Raw genomic sequence first — 19,336 nt, forward strand, 5'->3', positions numbered from 1 at the left:
CTTTCAAAACCAGTCCTATTAGCTAGCTATAAAGGTTCCAAGCCTAGCTAAAACAAGAGCCAGTTCTTTGTCATTCTCAATACTCTCAAGATTTCACAACCTATAGCATTATCAAGAAAAGGCCTCACTCAACAAATCAATACAAGGCTTGAAAGAAAAGGTTTGGGGTTCAAAGGCATGGCAAGAGATTGGGTTAAACAAAATAGAGTGGCAAATAGAGATAGTTAACCCAAATGAAAGTTCCATTAGCTAGCATTCATAGTCCATAAGCAAGATAATTTAAAGATCATATTAAATTCCAAATAATATAGAGATGCAGCAATGATCAAGCAAGCTTTACACTAGAAGAAAATGCTTTCAAGTGACACAATGCTTTAAGCTTAGACTCTTCATTTTTTCCCAAAAATTAAACAAGCACCAACGAACTATAGATGAGGGCTGTGGATTCAATCCTAAGTCTCTACTTCTACCAAGGTAGTGTCATTATTATCTCAAATGCAAATGCAAATGCATACTAAATGCTTCTAGACTCAATCCTAAACACAAGAATGAATATGCAAAGTTACATGCATTTGTTTTTGTTTTTTTTTTTTTTGAAAATTTTTCAAATTTTTTTGATTTTCTCAAAACATAGCTATTAACAATGCATCACAGAAAAGATGAAAATCAAAACAAAACACAATGTTAGATGGTTAGTCCCTCCCCCAAACTTAATTCACACAGTCCCTGTGTGAGAAACATCCAAGAGAAAGACTAACAAAATAAAGAAAACAAGACTCAAATGATATATACAATAGAAAGTTAGGACCATACCTTGGCCCTAGTTGTGAACCTTAGGGAATGGAGTGATAGGAGGAGCTATAGTGCTCCCTTGAGATCCTGTTGAATTGGTGGAAGGAGAGTGGAGGTTGATAGTAATCACACTTGAGAGATTCGAACCTCAGTTTGCAATGATCAACACACAGGGAATACACATGAATGCTTAATCTAAGCTAATAAGAAAGGGGTTTGTTTTATGTATCAACTAACTAGAAGCAACTTTAAATAAATCAAACAAACAAACTAAAAGCAAGCAAACACACAAATAAGAACAGTTTTAAAATCAAGATTAAACAAGTGAACCTTGGGCAAGGTAATTGACTTGGGAGATAGCTAATCAATCCTAGATGTCTAAGCAACAATCAAGAACAATCCTATGGCTAAGAACACTTATGCAAATCAATCCATTTCCATGATAGAGATTCTATGCTAATCAAGTGATAATCAACAATTTCCAAAGGTAATCACAAGGCAAGCATGCATTAATATCAAGTCTAAATACCACTAAGCACCCTAATCATCAATTTCCATTGGCTAGGAAAGCAAAGCTCTTGAATAGTTTGGTTCAGGAATTTCATCAAACACCTTGTGGGCATGAAAATCCTAATGTCTAGATTCAAGCTTGATCAAAGAAATCTAGCATTATTAACACTAATCAAGATAGGAAATACATAAATAAAGCCATAGACATCAAAGATCAATCATCTATCTCCCTAATCTACCAAACCCAAAGTTCTAAGGATCTACTCACTCATCTTCATGATCACACAAAGGAAAGAGTTTGATCTTTGTGAAATCATAATAAGAGATTGTAGATTAGGAGATTAGAAAGAAGAAATTGCTATTAAAAACTTAGAAGTACTCAATCCTTCAACAAACCAAGAGTAAACAAGCTTAAGAATCCTAAGTGGCTGCTAAACAAAAGATAAGATAAGATATATGTGTCCCCTTAATAGGGTTAGAGTATTTATAGGAAGGTAGAAAAGAACCCGGGTCAACCCAAAACAAAGTGGGTCAAACCCGGTTCAAAAAGAAAACAAGAGTGGTGCTAGCTCCAGCGGCCATGGCTTAGCCGAGTGGTGTGGCCGCGTGTGTCTTCTCACCTTGGTCCATCTGATCTCCAGCGGCCAGGGCTTGGCCGAGTGGTATGGCCGCGTGTGTCTTCGCACCTTGGTCCATCTGATCTCCAGCTCTGGCTGTATATACGCTCACTAAAACAGGTATAACTCCTTAAACACACATCCGATTGTCCTGAAATCACCTCCATTGCAAAGCTTACTCAGTTTCCAATAACTTTGGTGAAGAACTCTGGAGCTTAATCCGAAGGAAAGGTCTTCATACGAGTCGATCTTTGAGGGCCTGCAGACTGGTTCCGAATCATCAATCATCTTGTGTGCATCCAAATGTGTGTCTTCCATTATATTGCTAATTATTGACTTATTTAGCTCCAAAGCACACTCTCCTTGTACATCTCTACTCCAACACCTGAGATACCAAACTTGATGCAACATGCAACCTAAACAACCTAAATGCTCATGAATATGCACAAAACAATGAATAAATAAGCTTTAAAATCACATAAAAACACAAGATATCAGCAAACAAAGGGTTTGTTATTATAGCAGTTTATGTTGATGATTTAAACATATTTGGAACCCCTGGTGAAATTGCCCAAAAGAGTAGAATATCTCAAGAGAGAATTTGAAATGAAAGACTTAGGAAAAACTAAGTTCTGTTTGGGGCTACAACTTGAGTACATGAATAATGGAATCCTTGTGCATCAAATGGCATATACAAAAAAGGTACTCAAGAGGTTTAATATGGACCAGGTTCACCCATTGACCAGCCAATGGTTGTGAGAAGCCTTGACTTGGATAAAGATCCATTTGGTCCAAAGAAGGACAATGAAGAAGTTCTTAGTCTAGAAGTGCCATACCTCAGTGCTATAGGAGCGTTAATGTTTCTGGCTACCCACACTAGACCAGACATATGTTTTTGCCGTGAACCTCCTTGCAAGATTTAGTTCTTGTCCGACCCAAAGGCACTGGGGTGGAATTAAGTATTTGTTACGTTACCTACAAGGAACTAAAGATTTGGGTTTATATTATACTAACTATAACAAAGAAGGTTTTAGTTGGTTTTGCTGATGCAGGTTATAACAAAGAGCATTTAGCGTGTCTAGTCGAGGTCGATGACTCAACATATCAGGACAGATTGTGGTATGGTCGAAGACAAGGAGCCAACCGTTATATATGAAGACAATACAACTAACATCGCACAGCTCAAGGAAGGTTACATCAAGGGAGATCGGACAAAGCATATCCTACCCAAGTTCTTCTTCACACATGAACTACAAAAGGCCGGAGAAGTTCAAGTGGTTCAAATTCAGTCTAGTGACAACTCAGCCGATCTCTTCACCAAATCATTGCCGACAACAACATTCAAGAAGCTCATGCACCAGATTGGGATGCAGAGACTTAAGGACTTCAGGGATGCTTAGAACAGGGGGAGCAATGTGTGCTGTACTCTTTTTCCTTCACCATGGTTTTGTCCCACTGGGTTTTCCTGGTAAGGTTTTAATGAGGCAGCATCCCCAAGCACATTACATCGATCCCTTAGCATCTTGCATGGTTATGTCATCCAAGGGAGAGTGTTATAAACCACTTAAGGATAGACTCCATAACCAAGCCCATACACGGTCCATACACTGTCCAAGACTTGAAGCCCATTCGGTCAAGACAAGGAAGCCCATCGGCCATTAGTCTTAGCTTATGGCGGTCTAAGTGTTTTGTGTTTCCTATTGTGATAATGCCTAGACTTTACTATACATATGTAACCTCTATCAATTCTATGGAATAAGAATAAGAGATTTCAACCTTTGAATCCTCTTATTTACAACAGGGTTTAATATTTTGAATATAGGGTTTTATTTTGAAAAATTAATTTGAAATACAGTGCTATGTGTGAAATTTTAGAGATGTTGTGCTAAATTTGAAAAATACTTATTTTAATGCTATTTTTGAGAATCTTCCTAATATATACTAGACTGTAAATTGGTTTTGAAGACATATTATAACTGTTTTACTTATTATTTTTTAATACTCAAATTTGGATTAAAAGCATTTGATTCAATTTATGAAATATCAAATTTGGTTTTTCTTGTTGATCATGTTATAAACTGACTTTCAATTTTATTTTTTTATCTGTTTAATTTTACAAATATAATTACATAAATGTTGTTTTATTTTACCATGAATTTAAAATTTACTTTCATTCTTTAAAACATTTAAACATTTAAAATTTAAAACTATGATCAGTTTATAAAAAAATTAAATTATATTATTACCACTAATAAAAAAATGAAAAATATTTGGGTTCACTCCTAGGGTGAACCCTGTTGTTCACTTCTTCATTTTCAACCAATCAGAATCTTCTATAAATTATTTCATTTAAAATTTAAATCAAAATTAAATTAAAAAATCAAAACAAATTAAGGAAATAAATTCTGTATACTTTTAATCAAGGAAAGTTAAATATTGGCTTGTTTTATATTTTACAATTAGAACAAAATTATGTGTTGGTTTAAGTTTACAAATAAGATGATTAGGGTTTAGATTTTAGAATTAAAATAAAATTATATGTCGGTTTGGGGTTACAAATAAGTTTAGATCGGCAGGACGAACCCACACTTGGAATCACCTTTTGTTAGAGTATGCCAAAGATGAACTGCCATCTCATGGAAAGACAGGAAAAAATTGGACTGTAGATTTGGACAGAATTTATGCACCGGTCTTCATTAATGGTAATCACTGGATCTCAGTTTGCATTAACTTCAGACTAAGAACAATTGAAGTCTTCGACTGTAATCAATACCAAACCAGAAGACATGTTGAGCCATTCGCTAATGTCATCCCTCGTCTTGTGAAGGAGATTCACAAAAAGGTTGATGGAAAAGCTCCCTTGTTGACTCCATACGAGATCATCCAGGTTTGTATGCCACCTAAATTAAATCGGTCAAGTTGTGATTGTGGAGTTTATGCCCTGAAGTATATCGAGTGTCACATGTGTGATCTATCTTATGAGTTGATTGACGATGAAAACATCAAGCAAGCTTGTTTGAAGTTGGCAGTCGATCTTTGGTCAGCAGCAAAGGATCCTGTGCTAGTGGAACGAATGAAAACTTATGTGCGTCCAGTATGCAGCTGAGTTTGTAGACCTTGGCTAATTTTTAATTGTCTTTATGATTGTTTTGTAAATGATGGTTTTTGATGCTTTTGCTTGTTAGACTAATATAAGACTCATTAGTATTAATCCTTGATGGTGTTGCTTTAGGACTTACTAATATGAGACTCAATAACATAAGGTCATAAACATAAGAACACAAAAACATACACGATTTAAGCATACCGATGACCTGGTTTAAACATACACGATTTAAGCATACCGATGACCCGGTTTAAACATACACGATTTAAGCATACCGATTTAAGCATACACAATTTAAACATACACGATTTAAGCATATCGATGACCCGATGTAAGCATACCGATGACCCGGTTTTTAATTTCAACATTTAAGGAAAAAAATAAAATTAGGGATCTTCTTTTCCAATACTTGATCTTCTTCTCCAATACTCTCTTCTTCTTCTTTCCCGATACTTTCTTATTCTTCATCGCAAAAACTGATAGTAGCCATGAGCCAACGTTCTTCGGCTGGTTCGTCAGGGTTACCGTCGAGAAGTTCTCAGGTTGGAGTTCCGTGTAGATGCTGGTGTGGTGGAGAGATTAGAACCTACACCTCAAAGACAGAAGAGAATCCATGTAGAAGATTTTACAGATGTGTTGTTGGTGTGAAGGTAATTTACTTTTATCAGTCCTTATTCATCACAATAGATGAAATTTATTAACTATTGTTATCGAAACAATGATTTTAGGAGAAGAAGGAGAAACACTTGTTCCGTTGGATTGATGATGCTGTTCTAGAGGAGATTAGGATGGTTGAAAGCAAACAAAACCAACTCTTAGAGGATCTAAAAAAGATGGTAACAAACAATGTGGAGCTCCAAAAGGAGATGGTGAAGGAGATGAAAGAAAAGATGGAGAAGAATATGATTGAGATCATCAGGCAAGAGCTAATGGTTGCAAAAGAGAGTATGGAGAAGTCGAACAAGCAGAGGATTTGTGTACTAGTCGTATTGGCAGTTTCAATGGCGTGGCTTTATAAGAAGATGATATGATGTCTTTGCTTTCTGTATTTTGTTGTTATGCTTAACACTTTTTGTTAGTCTTGTTTTTTGTACTCTGGTTTTAATGAAAGTTTGATTGAAAGAAAACACCATCAAGGAATTTCAAAACACATGAGTATCATTCATCACAAAGGTGCTGCCGTGAAACACAACCCACGAATTTCAAAACAAATGAGTCTATTAATCGAAAATAAAAACCATCAAACAGCATCATTCATAATAAAGCAGCTGCCACAAAGGTGCTGCCGTGAAACACAACCCACGAATTTCAAAACAAATGAGTCTATTAATCGAAAATAAAAACCATCAAACACCATCATTCATCACAAAGCAGCTGCCACAAACACAACCCAGAGGCTAGCTGAAACATAACGAGTACCGTAAATATAAATGAAATCAAAAATTCAAAAACAGGAATCTTAAGTTGATGCACAAACCATTTTTATATCACGATATCACAGGTCGTTCTGTTATGCCCTTCTTTGCCACACCGCGCACACTTATGTCTCTTTGACCCTTGTGAGTTTTGTGATGATTTTATCTTGTCTTCAGCGGATTCATATCTTCTTTTTCTTCGCCGTCCTGGATGTCTTCTTGTTTCAGGTGGTCGAACTTTTGCATCTTCAACATGCTGTGGGACTCGCCATTCTTCTTCAGGAACACCTATTGGATTAACAGTTTCCTCATATTGCGATCTCCATGCAGTAGTGGTATACACATCATCAGCATAAGGATATAGATCCTTGCCTATATCAAAAGCTCCTTTTATAGCATGTCTACAAGGGAGTTTTTGGATGCTGAACTTTCCACATGAACAAGTCCTTCTTTCTAAGTCAACAATGTAGTCTACTCCATTACCTTTAACCTGGATCTGCGATCTGCTCATCAAATAACCGTTCATGAATTTACCTTTCTCTATTCTTCTTGAAATCTTTTTCTCCACCTCAACAGTTAAAGGATCTTTATGCTTTGCACTTAACTCTCTACTCTCATAAAACCAGCGTGTCATCATTTCTCTGATGCTGTCTAACAAAGGAATTATTGGATACTCTCTGGGTGTCCTCAAAGCAGCATTGATTGATTCAGCTGCATTGTTGGTGTTAATATCATACCTATAACCCGAAAAATGACAGCGAGCCCATTTTGTCACATCGGCTTCCTCTAGATAACTTCCAATAGCAGGACTAATATTATTAACTTGCCTAAACTCTTTCTCAAACTCAGCAACTCTATAAGCTTTTGATGCTTTCGCAACCTTACCAGCGACACCTCTTCCCTTATGATATGTTATCACATTACTAATCAAGTGGTGGATGCAAATACCATGTTTAGCCAATGGATAGATGTTTCCAATTGATTTAGCAATCGATGTATGTCTATCTGACACAAATGATAAACCTTCTTCATCAGCTATAACCATCTTAAGTTGCATAAAAAACCACTCCCATGAACAATCATTCTCAGAATCAGCAATTCCAAATGCGATTGGATACAAATTGGAGTTACCATCTACAGCTGTAGCAACTAGGAGAACCCCTTTGTATTTATTCTTCAAAAATGTACCATCAACTACTATCACTTTCCGCATTGACTTGTAGAACCCTCTTGTTGATTGACCAAAAGAAATAAATAGATATTTAAATCTTCCATCAAAGTCAATTTCATAATTCGTGAACGTACCAGGATTCGCTTCTTGTAGCATGTGCAAGTATTTTGGAATCTTAGCATAACTTTTCTCAGGAATTCCTCTAACTTCGTTAACTGCATACTCCCGAGACTCCCAAACTTGGTGATATGTTAGCTCGTAGCCATACCTTGAACGAATAATATTAACTATATCATTCGGTTTAGGACCTTCCTTCACACCCTCATAGCTTTGCTTAATGAGATGTCCAATTGTTCTTGCAAATGGAGTCCTACAAAATGAGTTTTTTTTTTGAAGGGGCAGATGTATGGTTACCCACAAACTTGTTGATTTTGAAATATGTAGACGCTTGTAAACACTCAGCCCGGAGACGCCAATTACAAGCACTATCAATGCAGCGTATACACCACCATCTCTTATCAGATTTTGTAATCCTGTAGTCGCAGTTATATTTCATTGTATACATTTCCATAGTAGCCTGTAAAGCTTCCTTACTACTGAAATATTCCCTCTTTTTTACCATTGAATCTTCCAACTTTAAACCAGCAGCATCACCAAGATTAGCATCAGTAGGCTTTTCTAATACATCATTAGTCGGCTTAGGTGAATTCCTTGAAATAATACCTACTGATTTTCCCACATCAACTTCTACATTACAACCATCGCTACTATCGACTGGGAACTTATTCAGATGGAACTGGACTTTACTCCTATCACCAGCAACTACTCTTTTGAATGTAACACACAACCGAATCATGTTTCTCTTTTTCAGATATGTAATAAAAATTTTCATACCTCTATCATTTGTCAATACAACAGGAGGACAATCAACTTTAACCTCTGTGGGTAGATAACTGAATTCCACATCAAACATATTTTGCTCTATTTCATAGTCTTCTGAAACCATCACCTTCAACTCTTTAAGAGATGTAGTGGGTTGCAAAGTCAGTAATCTAGCACGTTTTTCTTCATCATCAATAAATCTCCACTCCTTCTTTGCATCCAGTGTCCATACACCACAAGTAACATAGATTTGCATCATAAACAGGTAAGTGAAAGCTTTTGTGGAAGGTGGAAGAGATGGTGACCGATCACGTTAAGGTATAATGTCAATTTTTCTTAATTTGTTTATCTTCTAAATAATTTAGAATACGCTTTCTAAAATGTATTAGAATAAATCTAAACAATAATTACGAAATCTTAACCATAAATTAAGAATATTTAAAAAATATTTAAAAATATTCACTTTCCTTATTTAATTTATTTTCTTTCTATTTTTAGGGTATTATAAGGTTTACAAACTGTAGAATGAACAATCTAAGGGGGGTGTATTCAATATAATATTCCAAGTGATTTTAGTTTTCATGAGATTTTAAAATTTTTTGATGATTTTAGGGAGGTTGATATGATTTATTGTAAAATTATTTCAAACCCCACCTAAAACCATGAGATTTGGATTTGTGTATTTTTAACTAAAGAAATCCTCTCAAATCCTCCAGAATCCAAAAAATTATTAAAATCCAAATCTGCAGACTATTTTGAATAACAGTGGATTTTGAGATAGATTTTTAAATCATTAATTCAATAACAGTAGATTTCAGGAGACTTTTTAAAATCCATGATTCAATAACAGGGAATTTCAGAAGACTTTTTAAAATCCATAATTGAATAACATATGATTTGTAAATTTTATACAAATCACTTAAAATGTCAGGTTGAATACACCCCCCTAAATGTTTTAGAAAGAGAAAAAATCGTAGAAAGTCTATTCTAAACAATTTAGACCAGAAATCAGCAATTTACAAACTGATTTTTGACACCCAAAACATTTTTTTTTCAAATTTTATTTTTCACCGTTGTATACTAACATTGGTTCAAACACCTAAAAACTTCACTATTTCTATTAGTAGGGGCATTTTTGTCACAGTTGACAATCTTAAAAAAAAAGTGTAATGGCCAAATTTTTTTTAAAAAAACCTTTATTTTTAATTTTTCCAATGTTTTGAAACCCGGACCGGACCGGCCGATCGAACCGGTTTAACCGTGAACCGGAAGGTATCCCGGTCCAGGTTATGCTAAAAACCCAAGCATTTAAAAACCCGCATATAACCAAAAAAATCCAGCTACAACCGGCTAACCGGCGGTTGAACCGGCGGTTTGGGTTAATTCCAACCACTAAAATGTTAACTTAGACGAGTATAAATATAGTGATGCATGATGTACTAACTAATATAGTAAAGCAATTATGTACTTTTTCCTCCATCTTTCGATGTGGGACAACATATATTTTTCCTCTATCTCGCATACATATTCTTTTATTTCTATTTTGATTTTCTTTTCAGCTTCCAATTGCGGTTTTTTTTTGTTTTCCTGTAAACACCAATCTCTATTTTCGTTTGGATTTACATAATTATGTATGGAAATTTATAATTATGTTTTAAAATAAAACCAACGTCAAAAAAAATATTAATAAAACCAAAATATATATAAATAAGAATAATATGTATTGAAATTCAGTAAATTTTTGACCCGTGGTCGGACCGGATCGACCCAGTGACCCTGTGATCCGGAAAGCTTTCCGGTTCGCTTCCCGGGTCAGGTTTAAAAACATTGAATTTTTCATTATACTTTCTTATCGGATTGAGGTAATAAAATCTGTTTTATTTTATTATTTAAGAATTGCACAGATACGACCCTGGAAGGATTTTCAAAGCAACCCTTAGAAACTATTTTGTTCGATAAAGTGGACCCTTTCTTTGTTTTATTACACTACAGACCCAACCCTAATTCGTTTCATTCTCTCGTTTCTTCCCCACAATTCTCATCTTCTCGCTCTCCTAACCCTAATTCCTGAGCCTCGAGATCCCTTTTTGATATTTTGGTAAAAGCTATTCTCTCACTCACCTCTAGTTTCGTAACAGAGCTATGTTTTCTTCTTTCGATTTGCTATTTCCAATTTCTTCCTCGTTTGTTTTCTAGGCAGTTGAACATAATTTTAGGGTTTTTTTTTTTTGTGTGTTTATAAATTGTTGTCTTGATTATTGAATTTTGTGGGATTCAACTGTTATCCTTGTGTTCTTCTTTTTTTCCATCAAATTTTCATCCTTTGTGGTGCAGACCCAATTTGCTGGTTGCTGATTCCTATTCAAAGACTGAAATTTTGAACCCTTTAGGCGTATACTTTGTCAAAGACTTAACTTTAACCCTTTAGGTTTATACTTTGTGATGCAGACCCAATTTGGTGGTTTCTGATTCCTATTGAAAGACTGAAACATTGACCCTTTATGTTTATAGTTTGTGATGCTGATTCCTTAGTCAAAGACTAGAACTTTGAACCCTTTAGTAAAATGTTTCTTAGTGTTTAAAATATGTAGCATTCTTTGTTCTTTGCTCTACTAGGAAGGGAGATTTTTGATGAGTTTTTAGATGAAGAAAGAGCAAAATATGCAGGTCAAACAGTATATTAGTTTGGATTAATTCAGAGTGTGCTAATCTGGTGTCATATTTGGCTTTTGCTGTGATTTGCTATTCTACTGTGTGCTCTTTACTCGTTATCAAGTCTCAGTTGGTTCAAATTGATTTTGAGTTCTTAAGCATAGATGCACATCTTGTTTATATTTTAAGATTTGCACGCTTGACATTTACTGATTTACTACAATGAACATTTTGTCCTAGACTGAATTTTCTACCGCTTACACAGTTCAGTATAGCCAATAGGACTTATGACGATACAGATTACTTGTGTATCTGATGTAACCTTTCTCTTCCTTTTTGAGTTCCTCAGGCTTCTTTTGTGGGTATGGGCAAAGGTAAGCTTATATTGATTTGTCAGTCTGGTGGCAAATTTGTGACTGATGATGATGGGACAATGACATATACCGGGGGAGAGGCAGAAGCGATAGATATTAATCATGAAACTACGTTTGATGATTTTAAGCTAAAACTGGCAAAGCTCTTGAACTTAGAATATAATTCTTTGTCCCTCAAGTATTTTCTCCCGGGAAACAGAAGAACTCTCATCACCATGAAACAAGAGAAGGACATGAAAAGAATGTATGATTTCCATCTGAGCTCAGTCACAGCAGAAGTTTTTATTACAGGACAAGAAGGTTTCCAGTCTGAAGCAGTTGTGTCACCTGTTAGCAGGTATGTCCTCTTATGTAATCATGTTTCACCCGAATCTATATCTATTTTGCAGCTTTCTCTTTTAATTTAATCTAATCTGATAGAGAATGTAGTAGGCACCTAATGATGCATCAATTTTGCAACATTTTAGGGATAACCTTTGCTATGTGATAATGTAAATTTTAATGATTGCCAGTTTGCTCACGTCTCTGAAATGCTTGAAAGTTTTTTGACAGCATAACAATTCTATTCAACTGTTTTTTGTTTTTTTAGACATTCGTAAACTACAAAACTGATGTATACCAGTAAGAAGAGAAGATCTTCTGTGTTATTGTATTTTGATATCTACAAAACACCAAAATGTCTCATTAAAAACATTCTCCGATAGATAATTTAGGTGCTCTGTTATAAAGGTAGTCATTCATCAATATTTTTGCTAATCTAGGTTTTTGTCTTATCACTTCTGATCCAAAATGGATGATCTGCATAAGATCTTAAATGTATATCGTTCTGCTGGTCTTTTGATCATGGTTTCATAATCTATTTCTGTTTTTAATTGCAGGTCCTATAATATAGGAGTCGAAACAGAGACGACACCGGTGGCATATGGGAATGTAGCAAATGTACCTATCCAAGTTGTCACAGGAATTTCTGAAGAAAACAACCTCGCTGATGTTAATTTTAGATCCAGAAAGGTCTGCCCCAGAATTACCTCTGAATCTAGTGGCCTTGTGGAGATTCCTGTAACATTATCCACTAATCCAGTGGTACCAGCTAAATCAACTTCAAAAAAATTCAAGAAAGGGAAGACGAGTCTTGTTTCCAGTATCTCCAAACTGACTCCCAAAAGTTTGCAACAATCATTCATAGGTAGTAATCCTGGTACCAAAAGCTCCCCTCCGATGTCGCTAAATGTTGTTTGTGGTGTGACCACCAGTTCCCCTGTATGTGTTAGTAAACGAAGACGTGTGATGGAAGAACCCAGCATTTTGGTTCAGGATGAGAATGTCACGGATACAAGGAGACGATCCTTAAGAAATAGGGGAGAAATTCGAAAGCCTGTAATAGAAACTGATGATGATGATGATGATGATGAATTTGTCTTTAGTGACGAAGATGATGATGCTGACGATGTTGATGATAACGATATTGATGATGACGATATTGATGATGACAAGGAATATGTGCAGGATATTGAGACCTATTACCCTGAAACTGAGGATCTTGAGACAAATTATTCTATTGCTGATGCTAACGATGGTTCTGTAGAAAGCTTGGTAGCCTCATGGAAACGTTGTATTACCGGTGTGGGTCAAGGATTTGAGAGTGTCGTTGAATTTCGTGATGCTCTGCAGAAATATGCAGTTGCTTGTCGTTTTGGGTACAGGTTAAGGAAGAATGAATCAAATCGTGCATGTGGTGTTTGTTTAGTTGGAGGTTGTCCTTGGAAGATTTATGCATCATGGGTCCCATCTGAAAGTGTGTTTAGGATTAAAAAATTTAATAGAAGACATACATGTGGGGGAGAATCTTGGAAATCTGCTCATCCTAAAAAGAACTGGGTAGTGAGTATCATCAAGGAGAGGTTGCAGGAGAACCCAAATCAGAAGACTAAGAACATTGCTGACTCGATTTTTCAAGATTTTGGTATTGAACTCAGTTATTGCACTATAAGACGAGGCATTGATGAAGCCAAAGGTGGACTTCATACATCATTCAAAGAGGCATATAAGCATTTACCTCATTTTGTGAATAAGGTAGTTGAGGCAAACCCTGGAAGTATGGTTGATCTGGTGGTTGGTGAGGACAGAAGATTTCAGCGGCTTTTTCTGTCTTTCCAGTCTTGTATACATGGCTTTCAAACTGGTTGCCGTCCGCTTCTTTTCCTCGATGCCATTCCTTTTAAGTCAAGGTATCATGAGATTTTGTTAACGGCTTCTGCCTTGGATGGAGATGATGGCGTGCTTCCAGTGGCATTAGCCCTTGTAGATGTGGAAACTGATGAAACGTGGCGCTGGTTTCTGGAACAGTTGAAGGTAGCTATGCCCAGTTTACGAGCTCTTACTTTTGTCTCTGACCGAGAGAAAGGGCTAGTGAGTTCTGTGTTGGAAATTTTTGAGAATGCCCAACATGGTTATTCCATACATTACTTGATGGAGGATTTTATGAGAAGCCTGAGAGGTCCGTTTCTTGGAGATGGGAAGCCATCCTTGTCGTACAATTTACTAGCTGCAGCACGTGCTGATCGTCTTGATGGGTTCAAGGTTTACACCGAGCAAATAAAACGAGTGTCTCCTAGAGCTTATGATTGGGTGATGCAGATTGAATCAAAGCACTGGGCCAGTGCATTATTTGAAGGTGAACCATACAGTCATATTACGTCAGATGTGGGAGAAATATACTCGAAATGGATTGAAGAAATTCAGGAAACTTCCATCGTCCAGAAGCTTGTGATGTTTGTTAATAAAATTGTGGAGTTGGTGAATGGTAGCCAAGAGAAGTCAAAACCGTGGTTCAGCCAACTAGTGCCATCTAAGGAGGAAAGTCTAGTGGAAGAATGCAAGAAAGCAAGCACGCTAAAAGTTTTCTTTTGTTCAGACACGCTTTTCGAGGTTCATGATGGGTCTGTTCAGCTTGTAGACATTAGTAACCAAACCTGCAGCTGTTTCGCGTGGAAGCCCACAGGCCTCCCTTGCCAGCATGCGATTGCTGTCCTAAACACAAAAGGAAGAAATCTATATGACTATTGTTCAAGTTTCTTTACAGTTGAGAGTTACCGTTTAACGTATTCACAAGCTCTAGGAGCAGTTGCGATTGACGTAGCTTTGGTGGAGACTGAAGGCAGCAGCAAAGAAGAGGATGAAGAAGTACTTCCCCCTCTGTTTTCCCGAGTTCAGGGAGTGGAGAAGAGAATCAAAGACCGGAAAAGAGGACGATCCGTGTGCTGTACAAAGTGTGGAGGAGTAGGACATAACAAGGCTACTTGCAAGGAGGATTGATCATCGACGGCCTGCTTCTGCTCACTACATTTGTACAGAGGTTTGCAATGTTCTTCATAGATTTTGTTGGAACTGCAAGAACTTTAAATTAATAAACTGAGAAAGTGTTCTACTTTGTGGTTAAGTATTGATTTGGATACAATACCATTTCTGGTCTTCTAACAGTTAGCTGTTTGACTTACAGAATCATCTGCAGTGATGCTTTACAATGTAATTTGGTGTGCCTCATCCATAAACTGTGATATTACATGATCGTGTATATAACTCTTGACGCGTAATCTTCAAATAACTAATTCTGGTAGTCCAAAATGCTTTCATCCCGCAAGCCCAACTTCAACTATGACGTCAAGCGTGTACTTGTGTGGGAAGAATATCCTTCTTAGAAAGCTCTATGCCTCTCTCCCTAGTTTATCTACCGAAAGTCTTTTATATGAAAGCAACTTAACTGAATTCCTAGAACTCACCATATCATTTCATAAATTTACCAAGTCGTGTACTTATATAGTTATATATAAGAAGACGTACGCACAGCCCATGGTCCCCATCCCACAAATCAAACAGTTTAATCGTAGGCACACCCCATAATCTACATACGATTAAACAAACCCAAACCAGACAAGAGTTGATATTGGCTTGGAGAAACAACTTCGTGCTTGTCGTTGACCATAAAGACACTTCCTAAATTGACCCGCTTTAGTTGGATCAAATAATGGGCATGTTCGTTTTGTCGACGGAGGCGGCAGCGGCAGCAGCAGCGGCAAACGCAACTTTTTTAATCGCCGCAACTAATCGACGTTCAAAATCAGAACCAGCGTTCGGCGCAGCGTTTTGCCGTAGGTACCTATGGCAACCAAACGAAGGACGAAACTTGCGGCTGCCGCAGCCGCAGGTACCTGCGGCGACGAAACGAACAGGCCCAATGTTTAAAACCCCGGAGAGAGTTTCTCATGTATGTTTCTTTGGACAAACCTCCCTGTAAAAACACATCGTGGTCGTCCATTTAGTGGACTTCTCAACTCTTTGCTGCAGTTTCACACAATAAAACATGTATTGTAGACATTTCTTCCATTGGACGAAGTTTTCTTGAAGATATACTCTCTTCCAAGTAACTAATCTAGCTTTATAATGTTTAAGGGATCTGTCAACGTTATTCTCCAAGTAACATATTACATACAACTAACTATACAAGTCAATCATAACGTGTGTACTACATACACACTAGCATATAACAAGAGAAAAAATCATGACACATACTATATACACACTAGCACACATACTCCGTTGTGTCTAGCATACACACTAGCATACTCAAGTAACAGTTGTGCCTTCGGTAGTCTTGCCCTATAGGAGTCACCAGGTCTACTCAAGCTTTTTTTGTTAGGCTTTCTCCGGCGACGTTGATCGTTCGTCGAGATGTGTTGCTTTTGCCGTCTCTGTTTTCCAGATCCACCAGACCTCCGCAAAGTATGTGACGCATCCGTATTAATGGAATTGAGTTGCTCCGAATTGGTTTCCCTCAGATCTGGTGGTCGTCATACGATGAACCAACATATTTCTTATCAAACACAGGAACAGAGTGCTTGCTCCGACGTCTGCCTCTCCATCCAACCGTTCACGAAACTTTTTTTGGATTCAAATCTGAACCTTGCGGTGCTCATGCCTCTTTCCTTCCGTCGGCCTCTTCCGGCGAGATTCTTGCTCTCATTCCGCTGGTTGTTTCTTTTGCCGGCGAGATCTAGTTCGAAGGCACATAGTCCAAAGCAACGACCTATGCACATACTCTGTTTGAATTCTACTGTAATCCTTCTCGGAATCCTGCTTAAAGCCCCGAAGATATCTCCTTTCCATACTCCGTTGTTGCTGACACGACGAGAACTTGTCAACCTCCGACCCCCGACCCATCTTATAAACAAACCCTCCGCCGGATCTAAAATATTCTGGTGCGTTTCCCAAAGATCCTTACCAACGTATACCGTCGTCAAACTCTCCCTTGTACCTTCCGCCACCACCGAATCTGTGGCTTTCCCCAAGACCCGACTCCGGCCATCTAGATCTGTTTCCACAACCTGCAACATCGGCAACCTTAGGTCACAGGCGTTCAATGATGATACGCGTGAAGCTCTCCACCGTCAACCTCCTTTCTTTCCTTCTTTCCGGCGAGGCATCTTACCGTCGTCGAGAACTCCCTTTGGTATGGCCAACCATCCCCTTTGTCCAACATTTAATTTGGTTGATACGTCGATTCCACAAGCCGCCCAAAGCGCCCCCTCCCAACTGCGGGTGAGATTGAGTCCACAAATCCGAAATGCTTTGCCGGCAAGCTTTCTTGTTTCCCCAGTTAAACGCTATTTCCTCTTTGTCGGCGGAGTAAGGGAAGAAACCCTAATGTTGGTGGGCCAGGTGCTGTTTTTCAGGCGTTTGGGCCATATATCTTGTTCTCTGTTAGTGGGCCTAACGAGCCCAAAAAAATTTCTTAAAAATATGGGCCAGATTTTTCTTTCCTGGTTGTTGGACCAGTGTGTAATTCTGGTGGTATTGACCATTTTAAATGAGTTTTATATTGACCATAAAGGTCTTGTAGCCACAATTTCCTCCATCAAAGAATGTGATATCTTCTCATCTTCCTCCTGTTCGGAGAGATCACTTAATTTGCAATCTTCCACTTTGAAGAGTATCACACTAACTTGCTATAATTTTATTATTATTATGATTCCGGCTTTATTGTTTAATACATCCCTTAATTCACTTGAGAGGTATAGATGGGTAAGCCGAGACCTTCTAGTCATTATCAATGACATTCCTGAAACGACCGCCCCTTTTTTTTTTAATAATAAATACAACATATAATTAAGCATCCCATACTACTTAATTAAACCACCCAAACCACAATTCCTCATTAACCCAATAACAACCAATATGCACAGCGGAAACATACCAATAATACAGAAACGATACATCATCAATACAATAACATTCCTATCCAATCTATCCAGCAACCTAACATAACTCTAACCAAGGTTCCAACATAAATAATATAACCAACATCACACAAACGAGACCCTAGATCATCCTCCTCCTCATCGCCATGATTCCACGCTACACATTTTGCCTTTACCTGCACCACAAACACAAATTGAGATGCATGAGTATTTGATAAACACTCAGTGAGGCAATCCTCCCATCTACTGGGCTATACACACAAGCAATAAGATCTCTACATGCCACAAACAACAATCAATAAAACAAACCAGGCAATATACATAGCATGCAACATCCATCGTAACTGAACAAGGGGTGTCGACCGACACCAGATGGTGTCGATCGACACTGACTATCTGGTGTCGACCGACACCAAACTGGTGTCGACCGACACCCTGCCCGACACTCCCGAAAACCCTAGTTTGCGTCGACCGACACCTCCACATGGCATCGTTCGACACTCGCTAAAGTCCCGAGCCGTCCTCGCGTTGGTGTCGACCGACACCCCAACTGGCGTCGACCGACACCGATGTCGAGCATCGATTTCCCTCGATCAGAAACTCCGAATCTCGCCTCCAATCTTCTCCAATCCGCTCCTTGCACTCCCAGAAGCCAAACCCAGCCCAGACAGCAACGAAATATCATAGAGAACTCAAAGAAACAACCACATAAGCACCAAATCACATAGAATCTAGAGATCTTAGCTTAGATAAGCCATGGTCATGCACTCACCTCTTTGCAGGAAGATTCTGACCAACAAGAACGAATTCCCTCACTCCTAGCAAGCTTCTAGCACCTTCCCAGCCTTGGATCTCCCAAGAACAGCAAGGAATCTCTCAATCTCTTCCCAATAGCTCAAGAACACTCTCTCTTTGTGTTTTCTCTCAAAAACGGCGAATAAGACAAAACAACACGACCCTAGGTCGTTTTCTTCTTTTAAAACTCGATTTAGGGATTCCCTAAACCAACCACGCAAACCGGACAATTAAAATTGAACCGACCAAACCGACCACCATTGGTGTCGATCGATGCCTCACTAGGAGGTGTCGATCGACACCCTTACCAAAATACCAAAATTTGGTTTGCGGGTGTTACAATTCTCCCCCTCTAACAGAAGATTCGTCCTCGAAGCTGAACACACCGCCACTCATCCGCAAACTCACCAAATTACCATCGCAACGGTTCGTATCATCCACCCATTTGGTCTACCGCAACAAGGACACCACTGATCCAAACCACTCTGAACCCACTGGTCTTCACCACTCTGGTCCCCCCCGACCAGCATACACCTGACCCTCCCGGTCAACTTATAGAAAACCCCGAGACTGAACCCCCATCAATCCCGAGATCCGCTTCCGATCTCAACCGTAACCCTGAGATTGAACCCCCATCAGTCTCATAAATCCACATCCGGTTACCATGCTTATCTCCACGTCCTTGACACTTTGCCACCAACTCATCTGCTCTTAGGTCGCAACCTTCAAGCCATACCGATCACACTCTCAGACCCCCCGTCTTTGAGC

General features: G+C 38.3%; 3 protein-coding genes across 4 annotated transcripts; 2 read left to right on the forward strand and 1 right to left on the reverse strand.

Moving 5' to 3' along the window:
- Nucleotides 5,514–6,056, forward strand: LOC104733783 (uncharacterized protein At4g04775-like). The gene is made up of 2 exons (XM_010453331.1): nucleotides 5,514–5,675; nucleotides 5,754–6,056. The coding sequence occupies exons 1-2, from the start codon at nucleotides 5,514–5,516 to the stop codon at nucleotides 6,054–6,056; spliced, it is 465 nt and encodes a 154-aa protein (XP_010451633.1).
- Nucleotides 6,382–7,485, reverse strand: LOC104733784. Its single transcript, XM_010453332.1, has 2 exons — nucleotides 6,679–7,485; nucleotides 6,382–6,426 (listed from the first exon to the last, which is right to left on the reverse strand). Exons 1-2 carry the CDS (start codon nucleotides 7,483–7,485, stop codon nucleotides 6,382–6,384), a joined length of 852 nt encoding a protein of 283 aa, XP_010451634.1.
- LOC104732488 lies at nucleotides 10,474–15,081 on the forward strand. Of its 2 annotated transcripts, XM_010452034.2 has the most exons (3): nucleotides 10,474–10,591; nucleotides 11,495–11,856; nucleotides 12,398–15,081. In XM_010452034.2, the coding sequence occupies exons 2-3, from the start codon at nucleotides 11,510–11,512 to the stop codon at nucleotides 14,832–14,834; spliced, it is 2,784 nt and encodes a 927-aa protein (XP_010450336.1). In that variant the 5' UTR covers nucleotides 10,474–10,591; nucleotides 11,495–11,509; the 3' UTR covers nucleotides 14,835–15,081. The 2 variants fall into 2 exon arrangements, with proteins under 2 accessions (XP_010450336.1, XP_019089724.1); XM_019234179.1 differs by lacking the exon at nucleotides 10,474–10,591 and having other exon boundaries at nucleotides 10,598–11,856.

This window comes from Camelina sativa, chromosome 12, assembly GCF_000633955.1.
Source record: "Camelina sativa cultivar DH55 chromosome 12, Cs, whole genome shotgun sequence".
Taxonomy (NCBI): domain Eukaryota; kingdom Viridiplantae; phylum Streptophyta; class Magnoliopsida; order Brassicales; family Brassicaceae; genus Camelina; species Camelina sativa.

What these genes read in the sequence shown, in the direction of transcription:
- LOC104733783 (XM_010453331.1), top strand. Translation starts at nt 5,514, where the DNA reads ATGAGCCAACGTTCTTCGGCTGGTTCGTCAGGGTTACCGTCGAGAAGT. An exon ending in GATGTGTTGTTGGTGTGAAG is followed by an intron (nt 5,676 to 5,753) that starts GTAATTTACTTT and finishes CAATGATTTTAG; the next exon opens with GAGAAGAAGGAGAAACACTT.
- LOC104733784 (XM_010453332.1), bottom strand. Translation starts at nt 7,485, where the DNA reads ATGGTTATAGCTGATGAAGAAGGTTTATCATTTGTGTCAGATAGACAT. An exon ending in AGCATGTTGAAGATGCAAAA is followed by an intron (nt 6,427 to 6,678) that starts GTTCGACCACCT and finishes GTTATGTTTCAG; the next exon opens with CTAGCCTCTGGGTTGTGTTT.
- LOC104732488 (XM_010452034.2), top strand. Translation starts at nt 11,510, where the DNA reads ATGGGCAAAGGTAAGCTTATATTGATTTGTCAGTCTGGTGGCAAATTT. An exon ending in GTTGTGTCACCTGTTAGCAG is followed by an intron (nt 11,857 to 12,397) that starts GTATGTCCTCTT and finishes TTTTAATTGCAG; the next exon opens with GTCCTATAATATAGGAGTCG.